The sequence below is a fragment of the Nomascus leucogenys genome, chromosome 20 (genome assembly GCF_006542625.1).
Source record: "Nomascus leucogenys isolate Asia chromosome 20, Asia_NLE_v1, whole genome shotgun sequence".
Taxonomy (NCBI): domain Eukaryota; kingdom Metazoa; phylum Chordata; class Mammalia; order Primates; family Hylobatidae; genus Nomascus; species Nomascus leucogenys.
The window spans coordinates 16159748-16185357 of NC_044400.1; the positions used below are offsets into that span (position 1 = coordinate 16159748).

Here is a 25610-nt window from a genome sequence, read left to right on the forward strand (position 1 = left end):
CAATGCCACACATCGCTAGAACTTCATCTTATCTAGCTTAACTTTGTATCCATTAACCAACTTCTCCCTATTCTCCCTCCCCACTACCCTTCCCATCCTCTAATAATCACAATTCTATTCTCTACTGCTAGGAGCTCATCTTTTTAGCTCCCACATGTGAGTAAGAACATGCAGTATTTGCCTTTCTATGCCTGACTTATTTCACTTTACATAATGACCTCCAGTTCCAGCGATGTTGTCACGAGTGACAAGATTCATCCTTCTTTATGGCTATATAGTATTCCATCGTATATAGATGCCACATTTTCTTTATCCATTCATCTGTTGATGGACACTTAGGTTGATTCCATATCTTGGCCATTGTAATAGTGATGCAATAAACATGGAGGTCAAGGTATCGATTTAGTATACTGACTTACTTTCCTTTGGATAAATACCCAAAAGTAAGATTGTGGGATCCCTTAGGGTTTTGAATAGGAAATTGTGGACATATTTTTGTGCCTTGAGAACCATCCAGTTTCCCTTTTCTTTACTTCTGAGCTAATGAGAGTAAATTTGTGTTCATCCATGTGATTCCTCAGAACACTGTGTAACAGCTGGAAAGAGCCACCAGGAGATGTGTCTCAAGTCGTTATCAGAGGCATCTCCATTGGTCCTAGGTCGCCTCTTTGGTTTACACTCCTTCAACACACGAGAGGCGACTCTCTTGCAGCATTCACTGTCAGGGTATCTCCATGTCAGCTGCTTGCATTAGCTACATTCTCCCACCCTAATGATCACAGTGGGTCCCCAAGGAGCTCCAGATTATCCCCCACGTCAGCTGCTTGCATTAGCTATATTCTCCAACCCTAATGATCACAGTGGGTCCCCAAGGAGCTCCAGATTATCAACTCCTGTCAATTCATTTGAGCCCAGGAGTTCAAAGCTGCAGTGAGCCATGATCATGGCACCACTGCACTCCAGCCTGGATGACAGTGCATGACCCTGTCTCAAAAATAATAATAGGCCGGGTATGGTATCTCATGCCTGTAATCCCAGCACTTTGGGAGGCCAAGACAGGTGGATCACCTGAGGTCAGGAGTTCAAGACCAGCCTGATCAATATAGTGAAACTCCGTCTCTACTAAAAATATAAAAATTAACCAGGCGTAGTGGCATGCGCCTGTAGTCCCAGCCACTCAGGAGGCTGAGACAGGAGAATTGTTTGAACCCCTTGGCTCACTGCAGTCTCACCTCCTGGGTTCAAGCGATTCTCCTGCCTCAGCCTCCTGAGTAGCTGGGATTACATGTGCCTGCCACCACAGCTGGCTAATTTTTTATATTTTTAGTAGAGACGGGTTTCACCATATTGGGCAAGTTGGTCTCGAACTCCTGACCTCAGGTGATCCATGTGCCTCGGCCTCCCAAAGTGCTGGGATTATGGGTGTGAGCCACCCTGCCCGGCCTGGGTTGTCTTTTAAGTTTTAAAAAATCATTTGTACATATAGTCCTTTCTGAATGTAACATTGGTTTGAAGCTAACTCAATAGAAAGAAATTCCATTTCTTTCGTCTCTCTAGTTTGACTATAGTAGCTAACAGAGCTGGGCTGCAATGTCACACTTCACCTTTAGGTGCCACCATCTGATTTGATTTGCTCCAGCCTAAGCATTTCTTAAATTGGAGGGCTTTAGATTCTGTGATAGGTATCTCTATTATGGGTATTTTGCCTGAGACATACGAGCCACTCTTCTGGAGGAGGGGAACAGAAGCCAACATTTTATCAAGTGGCCTTCCTTCTTCCAGACACAGTGCTGCTGTGGGTGGGTTTCATACACTGTTTCATTTCCCTCTCACAAGCACTCTGTGCTGCCCATTTCACCAAGGAGAAAACTGAAAGGCTGAGTTACTCACCCAAAGTTACACAGCCAGGTAATAAGAGGGAGAGCCAGGGTTTGAAGTCCAGTTTTCCTAGTGCCAGAATCTACACCCCTTCTCCCAAACACAGAGGGGACATCTGCAGGCAGGGACTAACAATCTCAGTCACATCCATTCTATCCACTCTCTGTTGACGTACATGTGTATGTTTCCAGGAATCTCCAATAGGCCCGGCACTGCCCCCTACATTGTTGGCCACAACCTAATAAAGGCTCATGCTGAGGCCTGGCATCTGTACAACGATGTGTACCGCGCCAGTCAAGGTGGCGTGATTTCCATCACCATCAGCAGTGACTGGGCTGAACCCAGAGATCCCTCTAACCAGGAGGATGTGGAGGCAGCCAGGAGATATGTTCAGGTCTGTTTTTCCTCTGGGCGCTTGTTCTTACTTTTTTCCATCTTTCCTTCCAGCCTAATGGAAACAGATTGTGAATCAAAGATTTAGGGTGTGGTGGCTCATGTCTGTAATCCCAGCTCTTTGGCAGTCTGAGGCAGGAGGATTGCTTGAGGCTAGGAGTTTGAGACTAGCCTGGGCAACACAGAAAGACCTTGTCTGTGAAGAAAAAAAAATTATTAGGGCATGGTGGCACACACCTATAGTCCCAGCTGCTCAGGAGGCTAAGGTGGGAGCTTGAGTCCAGGAGTTCAAGGTTGCAGTGAGCCATGATTTCGGCACCATTAAACTCCAGGTGACAGAGGGAGACCACCCCCAACCCCAAAAAGAGAAGAATTATTAGGATCTAAGCCTAGTTTTGCTATTGCCTGATTTTGTGAGCTTGGGAAAATCATCAACTTTTTCATACCTTAGTTTTCTCATCTTTGAACTGGAGATGCCCTGCCCACCTCATGAGTTTGCTGTGATGAAAGTGATAAAGTCTATGGGGTTAAGTTGTCTTTAAGTTTTTAAAAATCATTTGTACAGGTAATTCTTTCTGTAACATTGGTTTGAAGTTAACTCCTAGAGAAAAATTTCCATTTCTTCAGTCTCCCTGGTTTGACTATAGTAGCTAAAAGAGCTGGGCTGCAATGTCACATGTCACCTTTAGGTGTCGCCATCTAATTTGATTTGCTCCAGCCTAGGCATTTCTTAAATTGGGGGCTTTAGATTCTGTGAAACTCATTAGTGCCCCTAATTTGCCAACTCAGTGAGTTTAAGAACAGCATCTTTTGGTCATGGAATTTCACCCAAGGAAGTAGAGACATTAGTAGGAAGCCGACTGGGCATGGGGGCTCACGCCTGTAATCCCAGCACTTTGGGAGGCTAAGGCAGGCTGATAACCTGAGGTCAGGTGTTCTAGACCAGCCTGGCCAACATGGTGAGACCCCATCTCTACTAAAAATATAAAAATGACCCAGGCGTGGTGGCAGCACATGCCTGTAGTTCCAGCTACTCTGGAGGCTGAGGCAGGAGAACCCAGAAGCTGAGATCGCCATTGCACTCCAGCCTGAGCAACAGAGAGAGACTCCATCTCCAAAAAAAAAAAAGGAAGCAGGTGCCAGCATGGCCTACCTTTATTTCCACCTGAACCCCTGACTGACAAGAGGAGAGAAGGAAAAGAATGATCCTCATTCACGGCACAGCTCCTCTGGCTCCTCCTAGAGTCTCTGAAAGGGATAGAAGGTGCTCTCTCCTACATTTTGCATCAGGAAGGAAAGGCAAGGGTTTCTCTCTGGATTGGTTCCCACTTTGGGCTCCGTGGAAGAGTCTGTCAACTGTGGCACTATAACTGTCTTGGGGGAAACACCATGGGCCTTGGTTTGCCAAACTCTTCACAAGAGAACTTGACAAAGATAGTCAAATTAATAAATGCAACAAGGAGCTAAATTTTCTGGTCTGCTAGCCAGCTGGGGAAACAGTTTTGAAACAAAATGAACGTATCCCTCATTTCAGACTCACAGAACTGGTGATTTAGAGCAACATTTCCTTTTTTTCCTGAAATCAAAACTTCAAACGTCAGGAAACGTTAGGCTGTCATATCATTAGATTGAGCCACTTACTGGTGAACTGTGATACTGCAGCCATGGACTATGACAGATGCATCTCCTATTAGAATCAGCTTCCACGAAAATATCCAGTGTGTTACCTTGGAGTGGGTGCATTTAAGCCTCTTTACCAGGGCGCGTGTGTTCCATGCCTCATCTCTGACCATGAGTGGAAGCTGCCCTCACCCCACATTCCCAGCAGCAGCCAGTGGGTGAGGAGAGGATTTGGAGAGACTAAAGAAGGCTCTCAACCCCCCAGCATCATAGTATTTGGGTGCCACGTATCCCCCTTCATGATAAAGATGGCCTAGGCCTCATTAGAGAAAATGGGTCAAACAGTTCCACACTCTGGGGCTGTGAAAGCCCATTAAGAGTTACGCTTTGCCCGGAAAGTCAGGAAAGCCTTGCATCTCAGCCCTCCCCGGAAAGTTCTGGTTGCTCCTTGGGCACTTTGATGAGGAATTTCAGCCACTCAGTGGTGAGAAAGTGAACCGGGAGCCTGGAGGCTTGTGGGTTCTCCCTTCTCCTCTGCAGGACCCACCCAAGGGCAGCCAGGAAGCATTTGTTGAGCACCAGGGCCAGTGCCCAGGTCAGTTCCTGTCACCTCAAGCTGTAACTATGAAGAGGTGGCCCTGTCCTCAGTGCAACAGCAACTGAGCAAGCACAGACCCAGCTGGGAGACCTGTGGACACTGAAGCTGCAACAGGCAGGAGCCACAGAGAAGAGAACTTAACCTGGGGGTCCAGAAAAAGGAGGGAGGTTGTGAGGCCAGGCACTTCTGAGCGGGGATGGTGCTGTCTCTTGCTGTGCCCACCTGTAACGCTTAGGCTGACTGTCTCCCCCTCCCTACCCGCAGTTCATGGGAGGCTGGTTTGCACATCCTATTTTCAAGAATGGAGATTACAATGAGGTGATGAAGACGCGGATCCGTGACAGGAGCTTGGCTGCAGGCCTCAACAAGTCTCGGTGAGGGCCTGGTACCCGCAGTGGTGAGGGCATGGGCGTCGGGGTCACAGAGGCATGTCTCGGGCAAGTTACCATGACTGAGCTTCTTTGCTTGCTGGGAAGTTACATGTGATCATATATGTAAAGCTTAGCCCAGCACCTGGCACTGCTGTGTGCTTGACAGAGGGGGGTTGCTATTATGGTTATTACATTGTGGAACAGCCAGGAAATCTGTCCCAAGGATATCCACCTCTAAGCAACCCCACTACGCCACTCCACAGACAAATCCCAGCTCATCCTATCCTATTTCATCACTGCACGCGTGAATGTGGGTGGCAGTGGGTGACAGTCAGGTGTGTGCTTTGCATCACTTGGCCAGCAGGTGGCGATGGTCTGCACCAAAGCGTCCCTCCTTACCCGCCCGCCCCTTCTTGTCAAGGAAGGAGTAGCAACATCAGCAGCCAACGTTTACCCATCTTCTGTTCATATCTTTATTTCTACTTAAATATGAGTAAAGTGAGGCACAAAGATTAGGGCAAGATCACCCAGCTATTAAGAGATAGAGCTGAGATTTGCAGCCAAGCTGTCTGCCCCCAGGGCGCATGCTGGGGGCTTGAGAATCATGCAAGTGGGGTGGGAGGTGTGGTGTGCGGAAGCGCAGGAAGCGGTGGTCACTGCCCACGGGAACATGCCCACCGCTCCAAGGCCGGCGGGAATCAAGTGTGAATTCCCAACATAGCCTTTGAGTCCTGCCCCTAGATGCCCCCGTATAGCCCAGCTGAGGATTAAAAATCCAGCTCCCAGGCCGGGTGTGGTGGCTCACGCCTGTAATCCCAGCACTTTGGGAGGCCAAGGCCGGCGGATCACTTGAAATCATGAGTTCAAGACCAGCCTGGCCAACATGGCGAAACCCTGTCTCTAGTAAAAATACAAAAATTAGCTGGGCACGGTGGCGGGGGCCTGTAATCCCAGCTACTTGGGAGGCTGAGGCCAGATAATCGCTTGAGCTTGGGAGGCAGAGGTTGCAGTGAGCTGAGATTGTGCCACTGCACTCCAGCCTGGACGATGGAGCAAGACTCTGTCTCAAAAAAAAAAAAAAAAAAAAAAAATCCAGCTCCCACCTCACAATGCACACCCCGGCCTAGTTAGGGTAAGTCCCCCAGAGCAGGCTGTGCCTAAAGGTCTGATCTGTGAACTGTGATCTCCAGCAAAACCGGTGAGCGTCCGGCCCATCCACATAACTTTGCTGAGCACCTACCATTTGCCGGAGCCAGGGCCAGGGGGAGGGGTCCACAGAAGGAGACGATTCCAAGTCAGCTCCTCAAGCTGCTGACAGATCAGCTGGAAAGACAGTGCTCCATAGAATCCCATTCCCCAGGCTCTTCAGTACAAAGAAAACTCAGAAGATGAGATCAGGTTGGGCTGGGTAGACCCAGGAGATTTCATGGACAAGGCAGGACATCAGCTGAGCTGGGCCTTGACAGGAGATAGAATGTGGGAGATTACAGGTCATTCCTTCCAAGGGGCAGGGTTGTGAAGACAGGCCTAGAGGTAAGAATGAGTGGGGTGCCAGAGCTGAGAGTGGGGAGACCAGCCCAGCAGCAGTGAAGGGGCTGAGGCTACATAGTGGAGGGCCTGGAAGCCAAGCACAGGGCCTTGGCTTTGGTGCAACAGGCCATTGCTGGCTTCTGAGCAGAGGCGTCAGGGACATGAGGAGGCTGTGCTTTTGTTTTCTCCCATCATCTCAGAAATCCCAGGGAAGGGAGGTTCTTGATCCCTCAGGTTAATGGTAGCAGAAAGGTCAAGATGAAAGTGTCAGAGGCCTCAGCAGGGCATCTCTGGGCCACACCTAAACCGGAAGCACCAGGTCTCCCTGTGGGCATGCGCATGCATTCAGGATCACCTGTACATGCTGCACACAAGTGTATTAATCAGGTTGTACAGGAGAGGCTTTTCACTCAGTGTCTGGAAAATGCTCCATCTACACGTTAATAAGCCAAAGTTCCCAGGCTCACATGTAATCCCAGCACTTTGGGAGGCTGAGGCAGGAGGATTGCTTGAGACCAGGAGTTCAAGACCAGCCTGGGCAACATAGTGAGACTTTGTCTTTACAAAAAATTTAAAAATTATCTAGGCATGGTGGCGCACACCTATATTCCCAACTACTTGGGAGGCTGAGGTGAGAGGGTCGCTTGAGCCCAGGAGACTGAGGTTGCAATGCTATGATTGCACCACTGCACTCCAGCCTCAGGGGACATGCAGTGTCCCCAGGAGGACAGAGCGAGACCCCGTCTGAAAAAAAAAAAAAAAAGAAAGAAAGAAAACAAAGTTCAGTGAAATCATGAGAACTGAGAAATTCAAACTCAAATACTCAATTTGCAAATTATTTCCCCTGCTACTTTAAAGATCTTGAAGCTATTATTATTAGAGTTGGAGAAAAGAGGCATGCCTAAACAAACCCCAACAGGAGCAGAGAAACTTGGGAAGGGCAGAAAACGGAAAAACAAATTATACAAGATACAGAGTGGGGTGCGGTGGCTCACGCCTGTAATCCCAACACTTTGGGAGGCTGAGGTGGGCAGATCACTTGAGGTCAGGAGTTCAAGACCAGCCTGGCCAACATGGTGAAACCCCATCTCTACCAAAAATACAAAAAATTAGCCAGGAGTTGTGGCAGGCGCTTGTAGTCCCAGCTACTTGGGAGGCTGAGGCAGGAGAATCGCTTGAACCCAGGAGGCGGAGGTTGCAGTGAGCTGAGATCGCGCCACTGCACTCCAGCCTAGGTGACAGAGCCAGACTCCGTCACAAAAAAAAAAAAAAATTATACAAGATCTAATTTTACAAACATAGGGGAAGAGTCTCAGGTATGTACCTCAGGCATGCTCATGATTTTGAAATCTGTCATAGATGCTAAATATCAGAATTTGCATATGTTAATGTTTGAAGGAAATTAACTGTATGCGTGTGTGTGTGTGTGTGTGTATGTGCGTGGGTGCGTGTGTGTGTGTGTGTATTTGTGTGGTCCTTCAGGTTTCAGAGGCTCTTGTAGAGACCTAGGGAAGCCAGGTTTATGGTCTGGCGGGAGGAACCGCAGGTGCTTCCTGCACCGCCTGAAGGACCTCTTCTTCCCTGCCAGTTTCCCCTACTCACTGCCAAGTGCCTGGGGTTCAGAGTGCTCCCCAGCCCCAGCCCTATGACATTCTCTTCTCAAAGCATGGCTCTCCCCGGAGCCCTGCCCTCAATGGCTTCTTCCACCCAGGCTGCCAGAATTTACAGAGAGTGAGAAGAGGAGGATCAACGGCACCTATGACTTTTTTGGGTTCAATCACTATACCACTGTCCTCGCCTACAACCTCAACTATGCCACTGCCATCTCTTCTTTTGATGCAGACAGGTAAGTCCACCAAAAGGGAGCCCGGAGCCATCTCTGGAAAAGGCAGAAAGGTGCCCTTGGCTGTGCTCTCTGAGGCCTGCCCAGCCTCAAAACAGGGCCTCCAACACCGAATGTGCCAGGGTTTGCAAGATGCTCGCCACCCCACAGATCCCAAGGAAATCTCCAGCAAGCAAGAGGGAGAGAAGGCCGGGGTCTCCAGGGCACCTCCCATTAGGGCACATGTGCTTGGCTTTTTGTTTTATTTTATTTCATTTTTAAAATGTATTTATTTATTTTGTGTTCTTTTTCACAGGCTGCTCAACTCTAAAAATGCTTGGTTTTTAAAAAGGATTTTCAAGAAAAAAAAGTTGTTTAGGTTTTATCAAAATTCGCTTTAATATTAATAAATATTACAATAATACAAGAGTAAAATTTTATTTTCTCTTTTTAAACAATGCTTTTATGAAGTAGAGATAGTAAAAGATTTTGGTTCACCTTTTAAGTAACGGTTTTTATTTTTATTTCATTAATTTTTTTTGAGACAGAGTCTCGCTCTGTCACCATGCTGGAGTGCAGTGGCACAATCTTGGCTCACTGCAACCTCTACCTCCCGGGTTCCAGTGATTCCCCTGCCTCAGCCTCCGAGTAGCTGGGATTACAGGCACATACCTCCACACCTGGCTAATTTTTTTTTTTTTTTGTATTTTAGTAGAGACGGGGTTTCACCATGTTGGCCAGAATGGTCTCGGCTAATTTTGTATTTTTAGTAGAGACAGGGTTTCTCCATGTTGGTCAGGCCTCAGATGATCCACTCGCCTTGGCCTCCCAAAGTGCTGGGGTTACAGCTGTGAGCCGCCGTGCCCGGCCAATTGTCTTTTTCTTTATGATATCTATTTATCTAGAGACTTTTTCATCCATATCCTGTATTGTTTTTTAAATTTCGCTAAGTTAATTTTCACCTTTCTCTAGTACCTCCTTGAGTAGCTTAATAATCAACTTTCTGAATTCTTTATCTGGCAATTCAGAGATTTCTTCTTGGTTTGGATCCATAGCTGGAGAGCTAGTGTGACCTTTTGGGGGTCTTATAGGAACTTGTTTTGTCATATTACCAGAATTAACATTTCTGGTTCCTTCTCATTTGGGTAGACTGTTTCAGTGGAAAGATCTAGAACTCAAGGGCTGCCGTTCAGATTCTTTTGTCCTACAGGGTGATCCCTTGATGTGGTGCTCACCCCCTTTCCCTAAGGATGGGGCTTCTGAGAGCCAGACTGCAGTGATTGCCATTGCTCTTCTGGGTCTATCCACCCAGCAGGACTACTGGGATCTGAACTGGTGCTGAGGAATGTCTGCAAAGAGTCCTGTGATGTGATTTGTCTTCAGGTCTCCCAGCTATGGATACCAGCACCTGCTCCAGTGGAGGTGGCAGGGGAGTGAAGTGGATTCTGTGAGGGTCCTTGGTTATAGTTTTCTTTCATGTGCTGGTTTTCTCAAATGCTGGTTATGCCAGCAGTGAAGTTGTCATGTGGACAGACTCAGGACCTCTGGTTAGCCAGGATGTTGCAGGCAGTGGAATTAGTTGTCGTTCTCTCCTTCTTTGGAGCAGGGTTGTTATGAGTTGCTATAATGGCGTGAGTTGGTTGGTCTCCAGCCAGGAGGTGGCACTTTGAAGAGAGGAGATGGCACTTTCAAGGTGCTTTCCCCTTCCACTGCCACCAGCTGTGGTAGTAGAAGGGGGATTATAAGCTTGCCCTACGTTGGCCAGGGTAAGTATTTGGATTTCTCAGGTTATGGGCAGGGCCATAGAGCTCCCAAGAGTTTATGTCTTTTGTCTTCAGCTGCCAGCAAAGGTAGAGAAAGACCATCAGGTGGGGGCAGCGTTAGGCATGTCTGAGCTCAGACTCTCCTCGGGTGAGGCTTGCTGCGGCCACTGTGGGGGAATAGGGGGCTGGTTCTCAGGCCAGTGGAGTTCTGTTCCCAGGGGTATTATGGCTTCCTCTCCTGTGTCATACAGGTTGCTAGGGAAGTTGGGAAAGCTGGCAGTCACAAGCCTCACCCAGCTCCCATGCAGCCAGCAAGGCCAGTCTCACTCCTGCTGTGCCCTGCCAACAGTGTGCAGGGCAGAGATCTCACCCCAGGCTACAAGCCTTCTCTCTGAGAAAGCAAGCAGGGCTTTCAGGCCTTGCCCCTCCCCACCTGCCCACACGGTTGGCTGTGGCTTCTGTGCCAAGTCACTTGCTCCCCTTGTTTGCACTTCTTGTTTGCCCCCAAGATTCTGCTCAGGAAAATTCATGCTTCTAGTTGAAATTAAGTTGAGCTAGAAGCTTCCTTCTTCCTGCCCCTCCCTAATTCCACTGGCTTCCTTCTGCAAGGACCCCTGTAGGATAAAGTCAGGAATGGCTTCCCTGGGCTCAAGCTGGGGACAGGGAGTGGCTACAGGGCTCTTCCCACTGCTTCTTCTACTTTTACATTTCACTTGGCTCCCTAAATCCACTTGCGCTCTAGGTAAGGTTAAATCCTTCTCCTATGATCTGGATGTTCAGATCCCCAGAGAGGATGTGTGTTCAGAGGCAGACTTTCCCCTTCTCACACTTCGGGAACTCACCGTTTTGCAGCTGTCTCATGGAGTTTGCAGCAGCATTCTGCTTCTTTCAAAGGGTCTGTGAATTCTTTTGTTTTTTCTGGTATGTTCCTGCAGTAGTTCTTGGAGCAACAGTTCACAATGTGAGCCTCCACACACTGTTCTGTCCATCCAAGTGGGAGCTGTACCTAAGTCCTGTCTCCTGCCATTTTCAGAAAATCTCATTTTGTTCCTTTTCCATCAAGCATCTTTCCACACCAGTAGCTCTGACTGTGTCCAGGTTCTTTCTTTGAAAACCAGCCCCTCCCCTCCCACTGTATCCTGAAACCCCCAGAGTCAGGCTCACCAAGGGGGCTGAGGAGACTCCAGAACACCCCTCTACTCCTTCTGATTCTCCCTCCCTCTCATGAGCCCTGGGGCTATCCCTGGGAAGACCTCCACTAGTGCTTATGAAATGGCCCACATTTAATTCAGCTGAGTCAGATAAATCCAGGTGCTGATAAAACTAATTTTTTTTTCCCTGAAAGATCTGAGTGTAAGAAGTGTCTAAATGCTTGGTCCTTATTTGACATATGTGACTACAAGTATCAGGCTTCTGTGGCCTCCCCCAGCAGGCACGCCTGTGGCAGGAGCTGTCCACCTCCTCGTCCATCACTGAAGAGAGAGGCCAGGCTCTTGGACACTTGAAGGAGGTGCCAGCCTGTCTGCTGCCTGTCTTCACACAAAGCAGGGCCCCTACAAGTATTCGTGCCTGTGGCCTCACCCGTGGTCTGCATGTGGCATTGACTAGAATGGGTGGCCCATTCTCTGAAGACACAGCACTGGCGTCCATCAGAAGCCTGGAGCTGGGGACACCCACAGCTTTCATAGCTGGTGTAAGGAGCCATCTATTCAGAGTAGTGGAGGGCTGGGCTCCATGAGCAAGATCATTCTCTGCATAGGCAGAGAAATTGAAGGACGGAGAGCTGAGTGGCTTGTCCAATGCTATACCAGCATAGAGTGCAGGCAGCTAGAACCAGCGAAAGGAGGAGAATTTGAGGCAATTTGATTATTCTGGGTTTAGTATGATTCTTAAGGCTAGACAAAACCTAAGGCTTTTCCTGGTCTAAGTCCTGTTTTGTGTTTCGTGTAAAGGGCCTCTTGAGATTTACAAAACAAGACCTGATCTTTAGTTTTTGAACTTGTAGAGGAGTTGCTTCCATCGCAGATCGCTCGTGGCCAGACTCTGGCTCCCTCTGGCTGAAGATGACGCCTTTTGGCTTCAGGAGGATCCTGAACTGGTTAAAGGAGGAATACAATGACCCTCCAATTTATGTCACAGAGAATGGAGTGTCCCAGCGGGAAGAAACAGACCTCAATGACACTGTAAGGATCTACTACCTTCGGACTTACATCAATGAGGCCCTCAAAGGTACGACGGGCCTGCCCTTCCCCAGCATGCACCTTTCCCTCTTGGAAATATCCGCTATCTGCAGGAGTGTGATACAGCGTCCTTGGGCCACAGTAAGAGAATGATAAGGCTTCTTGCTCCTGTTGGGGTTAAGCTTTGCTTTAGGGCTGCGCTCTGAGTTTTTTCCTTCCTATGTCTAAGCTCAGCAAGCAAGCCCAGTGGCCTGACGCCACCAAACCCTAGTTCCTGGCCTGAGTCACTTGCTCCCCTTGATCGTCCCTGATGTCGGAACAGCAGAGCCCTCCTGAGAACGGTCTGGGTAGGCCCCAGGAGGAGTAGGCTGTATGGTTGCCTGTAGGGTCTCTTAGTCCCCAAGCAAAAGTTTGAGGCTCTTGGCTCAGCCCTAACAACTTGAGATGGGACCATGAGGACAAGAGAATGGAACAAATGCTGAGTAAAACAGCAAGCAATGCACCAGCAAAGGAAATGACTAGAAAAATCCTGCTCAGCTGAAATCTATTCTATCTAAGGGCTATTTTCTATAGGGAGAAGCATTAACATTCTAAGGCACTGACCAAGATCATGGATAGAAGTGTAGATGACCCAGGGGAATTAGTCCACCCATGTTCCCGACTCCCATTCAGGGCTGAGCCTTTCTAAAGATGCTGGTGGCTCTGCATCTCTATCCACAGAGGACCCGCTAACAATCACTGCATGCAAAGAAAGGGGCTGCTTTCTCACAGAGCTAAAGCCAAAGCTTACTGCCATCTGAGGGCGGTGGGGAGAGCAGTAGGCAGACCTGGCTTCCAAAGGCCTGGCAGGAAGCTGCCTCATGAGATAGGAAACTTATGCCTAGTCCTCTGTGTTTGAGCAGCTGTGCAGGACAAGGTGGACCTGCGAGGATACACAGTTTGGAGTGCGATGGACAATTTTGAGTGGGCCACAGGCTTTTCAGAGAGATTTGGTCTGAATTTTGTGAACTACAGTGACCCTTCTCTGCCAAGGATCCCCAAAGCATCAGCGAAGTTCTATGCCTCTGTGGTCCGATGCAATGGCTTCCCTGACCCCGCTACAGGGCCTCACGCTTGTCTCCACCAGCCAGGTGAGATGTGGCTCTGGAAGGGAATAAAGCCTAAGGGTGAGGGGCAGGTGTAAGGGCCTCTTTCAGTCTGTTTTCTTCTAGTTTATTACCCTCCTCTCTGCTGCTCCATCTCCTTCATTCATTCAACAAATGTTTATTTTCTTTGAATGCTCCAGACATTTCCTGGGTAGAACAAAGGACACTTAGGGTCAATGTTACACCTAGAAACCAGAGCCCTGGTCTGGGAATAAGCAGGTCTAGACTCTTCTTCCAGCCCTACCACTAACTTGCTGTGCACTCATAGATAAGAAACCAGGCACATGCTTCTGGGCAGTTAGAAGGATCAAATAAAGGGACCATGAAAGTACAATGCTTGCACCATGTGGGTGCCCCATGTTTGTTAAATGGAAGAGTATAAATCACTACACAAATGTAAATGACAATTATCCAGTTTCAATTATACAGGCTAAGAATCTTTCATCTGAAAATTCAAAATCCAAAATACTCCAAAATCTGAAACTTTTTGAGCACTGGCATGACAACACAAATGGAAAATTCAACACCTGACCCCATGTGACAGGTCGCAGTCAAAATACAGTTAAAGCTTTGTTTCATGCACACAATTATTTAACATATTGTATAGAATTACCTTCACACCATGTGGATAAGTTGCATATAAAACATATGAATTTCATATTTAGACCTGGGTCCCATCCCCAAAATATCTCATTATGTATATGCAAATATTCCAAAATCTTAAAAAAATCCCAAATCTGAAACATTTCCGATTCTAAGCAAGCATGTCAGATAAGGGATATTCAACCTGTATTCTAATTGCTGATAGAGATGTTTAAAAAATACAACTGCTTAACTTCACTCAGAGGCTCCTGACACAGTGAAAGGGGATGGGTACCTCCACCTCGGCAACCCGTCAATGGCTGGGCGGATTTGGGGTACCATGCAGCCTCTGCTGGGGTCTCAGAGATCTGAGAACTCAAATCAGCGACAGCGCCAACCACCCTGTGTCACACTCTCCTAGATGCTGGACCCACCATCAGCCCTGTGAGACAGGAGGAGGTGCAGTTCCTGGGGCTAATGCTCGGCACCGCAGAAGCACAGACAGCTTTGTACGTTCTCTTTTCTCTTGTGCTGCTTGGAGTCTGTGGCTTGGCATTTCTGTCATACAAGTACTGCAAGCGCTCTAAGCAAGGGAAAACACAACGAAGCCAACAGGAATTGAGCCCGGTGTCTTCATTCTGATGAGTTACCACCTCAAGTTCTGTGAAGCAGGCCTAGTTTCTTCATCTACCTTTCCCGGCCACCAACTCAGGGTCTTAGACTCTGCTTATACTGGACTTCATAAAGTCCTGCTACACCATTAGAGATGACTTTAATCTTGAATGATTTCGACTTACTGATTAAAATGGAAATATCTGCATCTTGCTCCAGTATCAGAGTTCATTTGGGCATTTGAGGAGCAAGTAGCTCTTGCAGAAACATGTAGATACTGGTCTAGTGGGTCTGTGAACCACTTAAGTGAACTTAACAGGGCTGTTTTAAGTTTCAGAGTTGTTAAGGGTTAAGTTAAGTTGTTAAGGGAGCAAAAACCGTGAAAATCCTTTCTATAAGAAATCAACTCCACTGCATAGACTGCAATATCTCCTGCCCTTCTGCAAGCTCTCCCTAGCTTCACATCTTGTGTTTTCCAGAAAATAAAAACAGCAGACTGTCCTTTCTCCTATGGTTGCCCCTCCTTGACAAAGTAGGTTCAAGAGAAGTTGTTATGAAGTCACACAAGCCATCTGGAGCTCTGATTAAGCTTTGCCACCAGACCAAGTCTTTCTGTTGACATTATATTCCTTGGGGCAAATACCACAACATGCAGAAAGTGGCCTTTTCCCACCCCTCAAACACCCCCACTGCCACTTTTTATGCCATCCCCAGCTCTCCCATCTGACCTTGGTTCATTTAGCCTGTTTCCGTCCTTTCCCAATTTGTGGTAGTTCTAAACTGCACATAGGACAACTATCCATATTCCTTTGGGTCTTCCCAAATGCTGTTCCTTCCACCTAGGATACCCTTTCTTCTGAAAATGCCTTCAAGTCTCAGCTGAAATAATGTACTTCCTCCTCTGAATGGCTTCCCATGCTTGTAAATATCCCCTATTACAACTTGACCATCCACTTTCTATACTGGAATTGCGTATTTCTCTATCAGCTTCTTAAGGCCAAGGACCATGTCTCATTGTCTCTGGCAAGCACAACTTGGAGAGGGCAATGAAAAGCACAAATGCTCCTTTCGTGTGTTCACCCATTCACATAGCATTTCCAGGGCAGTGGTGGGAGCAGAGAGAGATAGGTTCTTTATAATCCCCTCAAATGTGCCGAGAGACAATCTCAGTGTGAAACACCCAAACACTTGATTGGCCCATATATTACGTCTAGATAGCTGGGAAAATGTTTTGTAAAAATTAAGAGTAATTTTGGGCTGGTCTTAAAAGGATGATCACACTTGAAATTTGCTTCTTGTAAGCATTCCTTTCCCTATCAAAACATTCCAACACTGTGAGTCCCAACCTGGCAGTCAGGAGCTTGTGGTGCACGAGCATTTTTCTCCATCAATCGACTGGAAAAGTCTGTCAGATGGGGGTGGGGGTGGTTCTAAAATTGATATTAAAGACATTCCTTGGCCGGGCGTGGTGGCTCACGCCTGTAATCCCAGCACTGTGGGAGGCTGAGGTGGGCGGATCACGAGGTCAGGAGATCGAGACCATCCTGGCTAACACGGTGAAACCCCGTCTCTACTAAAAATACAGAAAATTAGCCGGGCGTGGTGGCGGGCGCCTGTAGTCCCAGCTACTCAGGAGGCTGAGGCAGGAGAATAGTGTGAACCTGGGAGGCGGAGCTTGCAGTGAGCTGAGATCGCACTACTGCACTCCAGCCTGGGCAACTGAGCAAGACTCTGTCTCAAAAAAAAAAAAAAAAAGACATTCTTTGGGTAGAAGCTCAGTATCATAAAGTGCCAATTATACCTAAATAATCTCAAAACTCAACATCACTTTTTTGGGACAACACTAACAAAATAATATAAAGTTTCATATATGAAATAAACTTGTAAGAAGAGCCAGGATAAATCTGGGGGAAGAAGATTAAAACACATTATAAAGCTAGCTTAGTTTGGTATAGCAGAGAGCAAACAGATCAATAAAGAGAAAGCCTAGACACAGAAGCATCTGCACATGGAACAGATGCCCGCCTCGCAGGCAGTGCGCCTACTCGGGGCAGAGGGCCCGTGAAGGCGGTGAGGGAACAGCCTCCTGGGGATGTTAGCCACAGGCATGGGAAGGAGCCAGGTCCTTTCCTTGGATACCAGATTTAAACATACAAAAAGGAAACCATAAGAATCCTAGGATATAAGAAAATTAATTTTTGAAGTGGGAAAGGTATTTATAAGCAAGACTCAAGACCTGGAGGTCATAAGTGAAAACACAGATAATATTGTGGCAAAAAATTACCAAATGTACTCAACAAAAGGGAGGGAGAAGCCAGGCGCGGTGGCTCACGCCTGTAGTCCCAGCACTTTGGGAGGCCGAGGCAGGCAGATCATGAGGTCAGGAGATCAAGACCATCCTGGCTAACGTGGTGAAACCCTGTCTCTACTAAACAAAATACAAAAATTAGCTGGCCGTGGTGGCGGGCACCTGTAGTCCCAGCTACTCGGGAGGCTGAGGCAGGAGAATGGCGTGAACCCGGGAGGCAGAGCTTGCAATGAGCCGAGATTGCACCACTGTGCTCCAGCCTGGGCAAGAGGGAGACTCCATCTGAAAAAAAAAAAAAGGGAGAAAATATTTACTGCCATATGCTAGCAAATGGCTTTAATGTACACAGTAGTCTTATAAATCAGTAAGAAAAATATGAAAACAATAAAAATTGGCAAGGAATACATGGAGTTCTCAAGATAAGCCAAACTGATCAATAACATCAAGATGCTCACTTCATTCATGATAAATACAATGCATACGAGATTATATCATTTTTCATCTATCATTTTGAACAAGCTAACAAAGTATGATAATACAGTATTGGCAAGGGTATGGGAAAATGGACATTCTCATGACTGTTGGTAGGGGTTCAAATTCACACAGCTTGTAGAGGAGGCATCTTTCATAACCCAAACTGCAAACACTCTTCTTTCACTTAGCAAGTGATACAAACATATTCTACAGGTATATTTTCACAGTAAGACTATACCTCCCACCCAAGTTTGCTTACGATAGCAATGTTTGTAATAGAAAAAGAAAAATGTGTAATAACCACTGAATGCCACCAGAGCATGGACAGTAAGCTGAATGCAGTACATTCATCAAGCAGAATGCTATGCAACCATTAAAAATGAGGTAGCTTGGTGTCGACAGGAAAAGATTTCAACATTATGTAAGCAAAAAAGCAAGATGCAAGGTAGAATATATAATATGATCCCATTTATTTAAAAAATAAAGATTACATATTTGCTTATATACGCATACAAATTTTCTGAAAATTACATAAGAAATTGTTAATAGATTACCTCTGGAGAATAGTACTGGGGTAAGAGGTGAGGGGGGAGAATTCTCATTTTACAGCCTTACATACTGTTGTGAATTTTTTTTTACCATGTACTTTTAAATTTTAAAATACAAAATTGAGGAGGGATCCTCCTACTCCAAAATTACGAAGCATTCTTTTATGTACATTTCTCTAAGAGTTATATTTGATATTTTTCAAGGCAAACTGACTTGAGGTACTCGCTGTTTTTCCAAATGTATTTCTAATAATTATTAGTAGAGTCACACCTATTTTGACAGCTTTTTTAAAAAGTCACATATTGCTGTATTTTTAAAGATGACAAACCTTTATTTAAATGGGATGCTTGCTGGAGATTTTCTTTTTCAAACTCACTTTTTAAGTTATGGAAATAATATCACTGCCGAAAGTTTGGAAAACATATATAAGGGTGCCAAAAATACCACTAAAATCACATAAACCAATCTTACCATTATTAATGTTTTGGTGTCTTTTCTTTCTTTACATATATATTAATACCTAGTACTATCTATGTAGAAAATGTGTGTGCAAAGCTGAGATCACACTGTACCTATAGCTCTGGATCCTGCTTCTTTTTTCCCCCAACACTTAACAGATGCTCAGTAAACAGGTTAAACCAAGTTGTTAATTAGTATTGTACCATTTCTCCTCATCAAAAATTACTTCTATAGAAGGCATTTAGTTGGTTTCCAGTTCTTGAGTAAAATAAATAACACTTAATGAGTATGTCTATACCTAAATGTTGTCTGCATTTATGATTTAGAAGAAGCTACTGGATCAAACGGTATGAAATATTTTAAGTTTCTGATAAATGTTTTTCAGAAGAATTATACTGGTTTTCACTCCTACCAATAGCACAGCCTGTGTTGCTGTTTCCTTGCCAACACTGTCACCATTTTTAAAAGTCACTGTTATTTCACAGGTAAAAAATAGAAAGTTTGCTCTGAGAAAATTTCTTCCTCCCATTACAAAATAAAGTCACAGTCTTTCCATATGTCCACTCTAGAGTGCTATCTTCCAATCTGAAACAGAGGAACTGTTTTCAAACATCATTAGTTTAGTGGTCTCCACTAACAAAGACATATGGATAAAGTAACATGTAAGTCAGATTAAGAATCTCAACTTTTTAAGAAAAACCAAATGACTAAAGGCATATCTTTATTCTATACTTTTTGTCCTATAGGTACTCTAGGTCCTTGTGTAATTATTGAGGACAAAACTTCAGTTAAAGGTGAGAGGGAAAACTAGGTTGCAGACTAGCAGCTGTTTTGCATCTCATGAGAACAAAGGCCTTAACAAACGGTAACTTTATGCAAAGTGATGCCTCACTGACTTAGGAGACAAGTCACATGGCATTAGTGTGTGTCAGAAAATTTCTTTCTTCAGTGATAGTTAAGGTAACCTAGCCAGCTACTTTCCAGAGACAGCTCCAGGGCAATACTGGGGGAAAAAAAAATCAGACATAGGACCTCAATAGAGCCCTGTGCAACAAAAAGATGCTAGATAACAAAACTCAAAGCAAAAATAAGATCATTCCAATTTTGGGGAAAGTTTTTTTATTCAGTGTTTAAGATTAAAAACTACAAGATTTTGCTTGCAGCTGATGAGTAAAAAGAGAAGTTAAACATAAATTCTCATCTGAGTGGCTAGTTAAAATGCTCTGACACAGAATCAAGTTACTCAGTGACATACCAGTTACTTTGGGCTTAAGAGTCTTGGAGCAAAGTAGCTCTAAACAAAACATGTCATCTGACAGCACAGGGCTAATGGGCATATGAAATACTAAATAAGAAGCTGATGGAGGCAGGCTGCGGCAGACTTTTTGGTTCTTTTAGGCTTCTAGCAGTGGTTGCCATATAAGCAAGGACCTAGCAGAGAGTTATTTCCTGTCTTTACTTTTCTGAGTTAAACACCTTCAACCCACACCCACTAAGCAGAAATAAAGAGACATTTTATAGATCAGATGGAAAATATAAAGCAGTCCCACTTCTCCAGTAGAATTTTAGTTGAATTAACTCTTAAGAGAAACAATGATTATTGCACATATTATACTTGTCACACTACATCTGTTGAGTGGAATTTCCATTCCAAGTGTTGTTTTCATCTTCACCATCATCTTGAGTCCTTAATCTATAAATTTTCCCCTCCTTTTTAAAGTCGTCTCCACGTTTTTCCAGCACTCTTTTTCTCACTGGTTCCCTGATACGAGAAAGAGGGAGCAAGGGGAAGATGTCATAAAATAAAAACAATAGTAATACAAGCTGTTTCCTTCCAACTTCCATCAGTACAGGCAACTAAGTTTTACTTTTAATGCCATCTAAAGTAAGGAAAGTCCATGGGAGACCATTGTATCTACTAACACAGTACTAGACTTTAGTAGTCTTTGGTAGTTTAGCTTCATCTGATCTCTAAGTCAAGCCAGCCAGCCAAATCATATATTCCATTTCCATTGTGTTTCTTAGTGACTTACTAAGCATTAGAGGACTGTGACCATTTGCCAACTAATCTTTCCTTTGTTATTTATGCAAGCTGACATATCTACCAAAACATTTGTAACTTAGCACCCTAGAGACTACCCAAAGCTCCAGTCAGCTTGACAGAAAGGGTCAATTTTTAATCCTTCGCAAAATCTTCAAGAATGACTTATTTATAAACAATTAAGAATGAAGAGGACTTCCTCATCTGAAAATACAAAGGTATAAGGATAAAATTTAAGCCAACAGACTTTTATAACTCTAGAGGGGAGAGAGAAAAAAGGAAAAATAATAGTGGAACATAAAGCTTCACCCTCTCTTTGACACACCTTTTTATTCCATCCTTTGCTCCAATCTAAGACCTTCCTCTTATTTGAAAAAAGTGTTGTTTTTTGTTCTTTTTTGAGACAGGGTCTCCCGTCTGTTGCCCAGGCTAGAGTGCAGTGGCATGATCACGGTTCACTACAGCCTCAAAACTCCGGAGCTCACACAATCCTGCCCCAGCTTCCCAGGCAGCTGAAACTATAGGCACACGCTATCACGCACAGCTCACTAAAAGTTTTTTTCTGTAGAGATGGAGCCTCACTATGTTGCCCAGGCTGGTCTCAAACTCCTGGCCTCAAGTGATCCTTGTGCCTCAGCTTCCCAAACAGCTGGGATTACAAGTATAAGGTACCACACCCAGCCTGAAAAAAAGTTAAAAATCCACACAACAAGCTCTCCTATATTACAGTAATTCAGTATTACATGCTCCCACCCATTGCTCTGTAAGAGTTTTAAGATTCAGCCTTGTTTGAGTTTCCCTCTGTCCTCACTAGAGTAATGTACTTAGTAGATAACTGGTCTTCCTGCCTAACAGTTACGAAATAAGATAAAGGACAAAGCAGCCCAATCACAATACTTATATAAGTCATTACCTATGGAATCCATAAACACATGACTAGGGGTTCTCCATACTGAGGGCAGAGAAGAAAGAATTTCTATTACTCATCACACAGGACTGGCATGAAGATTTGTTATAATGCCTATAAAAGGCCTCATAGAGTGCTTAACAGAGGTGTCCATTTCAGTAAGTTCCATTATTACGTAATTATTAGAAAGGGGCATAATCTTTCTAGGAAAATACTTCCCATTAACCTGTTTCAAGTATATAAAATCTTAACAAAGATATGAGTTAAAATTGTCAGTGTTATATTACTATGCTAACCATTGCATGCTATCTGCTATAAAAGTTGTTTTCTTTTGTTTTGAGACAGGATCTCACGCTCACTCTGCCACCCAGGCTGGAGTGCAATGGCACAATCTTGGCTCACTGCAGCCTCAATCTCCCGGGCTCAAGTGATCTTCCCATCTCAGCCTCCCAAGTACCTGGGACCACAGACATGTGCCTGGCAAATTTTTAAATTGTTTTTGTACAGACAAGGTCTCACTATACTGCCCCGGCTAGTCTTGAATGCCTGAGCTCAAGTAATTCTCTCGCCTCAGCCTCCCAAAGTGCTGGAATTACAGGCGTGAGCCACTGCATCAGGCCCTGGCCTCTTGGTTAAGGGATTAGTCCGAGGGAGAATTTTCAAAGGAATAACCTGTTTCCACAATTTGGTCCTTCTCTGAATGATCCAGACAAGGCTATCAGCCGATAGATAAAAGAACCAACAGGGTTAAAATGATTAAAGCAGAGTAGTTAGTTCATCTACAGTAATTATGCAAGATGACCCTGAACGATTAATGCAATGAAATATCTTGTCAAGCAAAACATGGTTACTAGAAAGAGGTTATTAGAAAAAAAAAATATGCCTTGATAGTTATGGGGTAAAGAAACTTCAATGAATGAAACAATAAACCAGTAGAAGTGAAGCTGCTTTCCAAAAAATTGGTTTTATAAAATTGGCTGAGAAAACACAGGTAGTCAGCTTTGCAGTAGAGATGATACAATAAAGTTTCAGAGCATCAGAGTTTTTCTCCTCCACTGTGGGAACTGGAGAGGACATATACAGAAAGGCAAAGTACTCAACTTTTTACTTTAAAAAAGATATTGGGCATGACTTACATATTTTACAAATGGGGAAAACACACACAGATACCTTTTTTCTGATTTGCTAGATGATGCAGAGTTTGGGGGTTCTGACGATGTTACTCTCACTGAAGTCTGTGTGGGAGGCGGACTACTAAACAAGAAATTGCTAATTAATCTCCAGATGGCAAGGAATGGATAAAGTACTGTTCCCAACAAGGTCCAAATGTCTCTGCTGGAAGAGTGTACAATGGATGCAGTTGGTCTTCCTGCCTAGAAATGAACAAACAAACCTAGATAAAGACTACATTAGCACAATCACATCACGCCCAAGGTTCCAGATGAAACTTTTATCTGGAAAAGGAGGTCCTACCAATTTTAGTTTACTTCAAGAGGGTAAAATGATATCTTTTGCTGTTTTTAACGTATATATAAACTTCTGAAGACTCCCAGAAGTTTTTAAAGATAAATTATACAATATTACAATTGTATAATATTGCATATTATATATACAATTGTAATTGTATGTTATAATATTTGGAGCTCTGTTTAAGAGAAATTGTAATATACAAACTAGAAGGTAGTTCTCTTTAAGAATATTAAACTTTTATAAGAAAAGTCTTTCTTGCTGATTTTAAAAAAAAGGTTCAGACAATGAAATCCTGATTACTGGAGAGCTAACTGTTTTGGGGTGGAGGGCACGTCTAGTATAGAGCAAAGAAAACTATGTTAACCAGGACATAGAAAACCCAGGCTCTCATCCCAGTTATGGCACTTAAGGTAGGACCTTGGCAGCAGGCGTTTAAGCTGTCTGAGCTTCTTTTCTTCACCAGAGATTAAAATATTGTTGTGCAGATCAAATGGGATAATCTGTTTGCATATTCATGTTACTTTTATGTTAAAATAATTTTTTTTAAAACTTGGCAAACAGTAAAGCATATATAAATAAAAGACACTAAGTGTGTGGATTAGGCAGATAATCTGCATTTCTCATTGTCTTCTCCTATTGGTCATTTTTTTGTACACAAAAATATGTGAAGAAAAAAGTTGAAAATTAAACTATTTCATGTCTCACAAGTAATATCAGCAATACAAATAAAGCAAAGAATAATGGAATTATAAATTCATCTAATTATTGGATCACTTGAATTTTAATTATCCACAGTATACCTCTGCACTTCCTTTCCCCTAATTATAAGAAATGAAGAGTATGATAAACAGAAAACAGTAAGAAGAGAAAAAAATGCATCTGTATATACATACTGGCAACAGTACCACCGAAGCGCTTGGGGCAAGTTCCAAATCCAGTAACTTCTTTTTATAATCTTCTTTGGTAAATTCCCTCCTGGGAAACATGGTTGCTAACGAAAAATTACCATAAGTGTTGCCAACAGTCTGTAAAATAAGTTTTAAAAACTTAAAGGGTGCCTTTATTTAAAAGTAAGATATTACTCAGATGAATCCAAAATGACTGCTTTAATTAAAATTGACTTAATTTTAAAAGTTCATTACATGTAAACTCAAAAAAAGGTATAAAATTGTGCTTCCAGCCCCTAAGCAGCTGAAAAGCTATCAAATCCAAATAGTTTTTAAAAGCTTCTATAACTCAAAGATGACCACAAAATAGCAAAATATAGTTCCTAAAAACACACAAATAAATTCAGTACAAATGGACAATTGTGTATCTCCTTTAAGTATTGTTGCAGTTCATCATTAGGTTTTCACTATCCTTTGGCAAACTTAATGTCTCATGAACACACATTTGGATTACAGGTAATCCCTATTAAGAATTTGGACTAGACCAGTATTTCCCCCATATATGCCTTCAGGAAGTGTAGCCTCCTCATCTCAAGGCACAAATGGTCCATAATCAACCTACATGATACACACAATCCCAGATCCAAGAATGTACAATGGACAGCACCATAAGTCACCCTCAAAATTTTAAGTCCTCTATATACAAAACTCACTTGTAAAATCTTAGATATCTGTGTATCTTTCCCTAGAAGATTCCAAAGGAGACTAACTTGTTTTTTGTATTTTTTTTTTTTTTTTTTTTTTTTTTAACCGTAGATCACACATACCCCTTACTGTTCTAAAGATATACAAAATACAAAACTTGATAACTGTACTGAGGTGGAGTTTTTGGTTTTTTTTTTTTTTTTTTTTTGAGACAGAGTCTCGCTCTGTCGCCCAGGTTGGAGTGCAGTGGCGCAATCTCAGCTCACTGCAAGCTCCACCTCCCAGGTTCACGCCATTCTCCTGCCTCAGCCTCTCGAGTAGCTGGGACTACAGGCACCCGCCACCACACCTGGCCAATTTTTTGTATTTTTAGTAGAGACGGGGTTTCACCGTGTTAGCCAGGATGGTCTTGATCTCCTGACCTTGTGATCCGCCTGCCTCAGCCTCCCAAAGTGCTGCGATTACAGGCGTGAGCCACTGTGCCCAGCCTGTTTTTTGTTTTTTTTGAGATGGAGTCTTGCCCTGTTGCACAGACTGGAGTACAGTGGCGCAATCTCAGCTCACTGCAACCTCCGCCTCCTGGGTTCAAGCGATTCTCCTGCCTCAGCCTCCCGAGTAGCTAGGATTACAGGCGCTCGCCACCACGCCTGGCTAATTTTTGTATTTTTAGAATAGATGGGGTCACCATGTTGGTCAGCCTGGTCTCAAACTCCTGACCTCGTGATCCACCCACCTCGGCCTCCCAAAGTGCTGGGATTGCAGGCGTGAGCCACCATGCCTGGCCTGAGGTGGAGTTTTAATAGGACACATGCAATCAAAGATGTAGTACCTTCTCCATTTACCTGTGGCAAAAGCAGTGAAACTCAGGACGGGACACATTGTGGGAGGCTCCAAGACAAAAGAAGAATGAAAGCACCTATTTGGGACTGTTTCTACTATAAAGCTTAGGGGGAAACAGTTTTTAAAATAAATGTTTACATTGTCCAGCCTAGTTCACGAGTGCAAGAAGATCAAATGTGGAGAAAAGGTCTGGCAGAAATATCTGAACCCAATTCCCTAATTTTAACCTTGAAGTTACATATATGAAAAAAATACTGATACATATAATCAGCCTAGAACCCAAAGGACATCTGATGCTCAGAATCCATTTTGAATAAGCAATCAATCAGGGAATAAAAATAAATTGAAAACTACTCATATCTTAAGATATATATTCCATTCAGATTCTGAGTAAGGCCACCTTTTGGAAGTAAATTACTGAAGCAGATACTATTGTCAAAGTTTACTGCCTCTTTTTCCTTAGCCAACAGGTAGAT

The 25610-nt window shown here is 44.2% G+C and overlaps 2 protein-coding genes across 3 annotated transcripts in view; one reads left to right on the forward strand and one right to left on the reverse strand.

Annotated features, from left to right (window-relative positions):
• The window catches only part of LCT (lactase), a 54378-nt gene extending 39373 nt beyond the window's left edge, over window positions 1–15005 (forward strand). The window contains exons 12-17 of one of the 2 annotated variants that reach the window (XM_003267604.3): window positions 2070–2272; window positions 4754–4863; window positions 8102–8236; window positions 11981–12204; window positions 13058–13285; window positions 14304–15005. In XM_003267604.3, coding sequence (XP_003267652.1) covers window positions 2070–2272; window positions 4754–4863; window positions 8102–8236; window positions 11981–12204; window positions 13058–13285; window positions 14304–14524 — 1121 coding nt within the window. In that variant the 3' untranslated portion in view covers window positions 14525–15005. Of the gene's footprint in view, window positions 1–2069; window positions 2273–4753; window positions 4864–8101; window positions 8237–11980; window positions 12205–13057; window positions 13286–14303 lie in introns of those variants that run through there. The other variant, XR_004027345.1, reaches the window with a different exon arrangement.
• A 2717-nt stretch (window positions 15006–17722) lies between these two features.
• The window catches only part of UBXN4 (UBX domain protein 4), a 43792-nt gene continuing 35904 nt past the window's right edge, over window positions 17723–25610 (reverse strand). The window contains exons 11-13 of the mRNA XM_003267605.3: window positions 23596–23727; window positions 22403–22605; window positions 17723–20046 (exon numbers count right to left, since the gene is read on the reverse strand). Of these exons, the coding sequence (XP_003267653.1) occupies window positions 19908–20046; window positions 22403–22605; window positions 23596–23727 (474 nt within the window). The 3' untranslated portion in view covers window positions 17723–19907. The remainder of the gene's footprint in view (window positions 20047–22402; window positions 22606–23595; window positions 23728–25610) is intronic.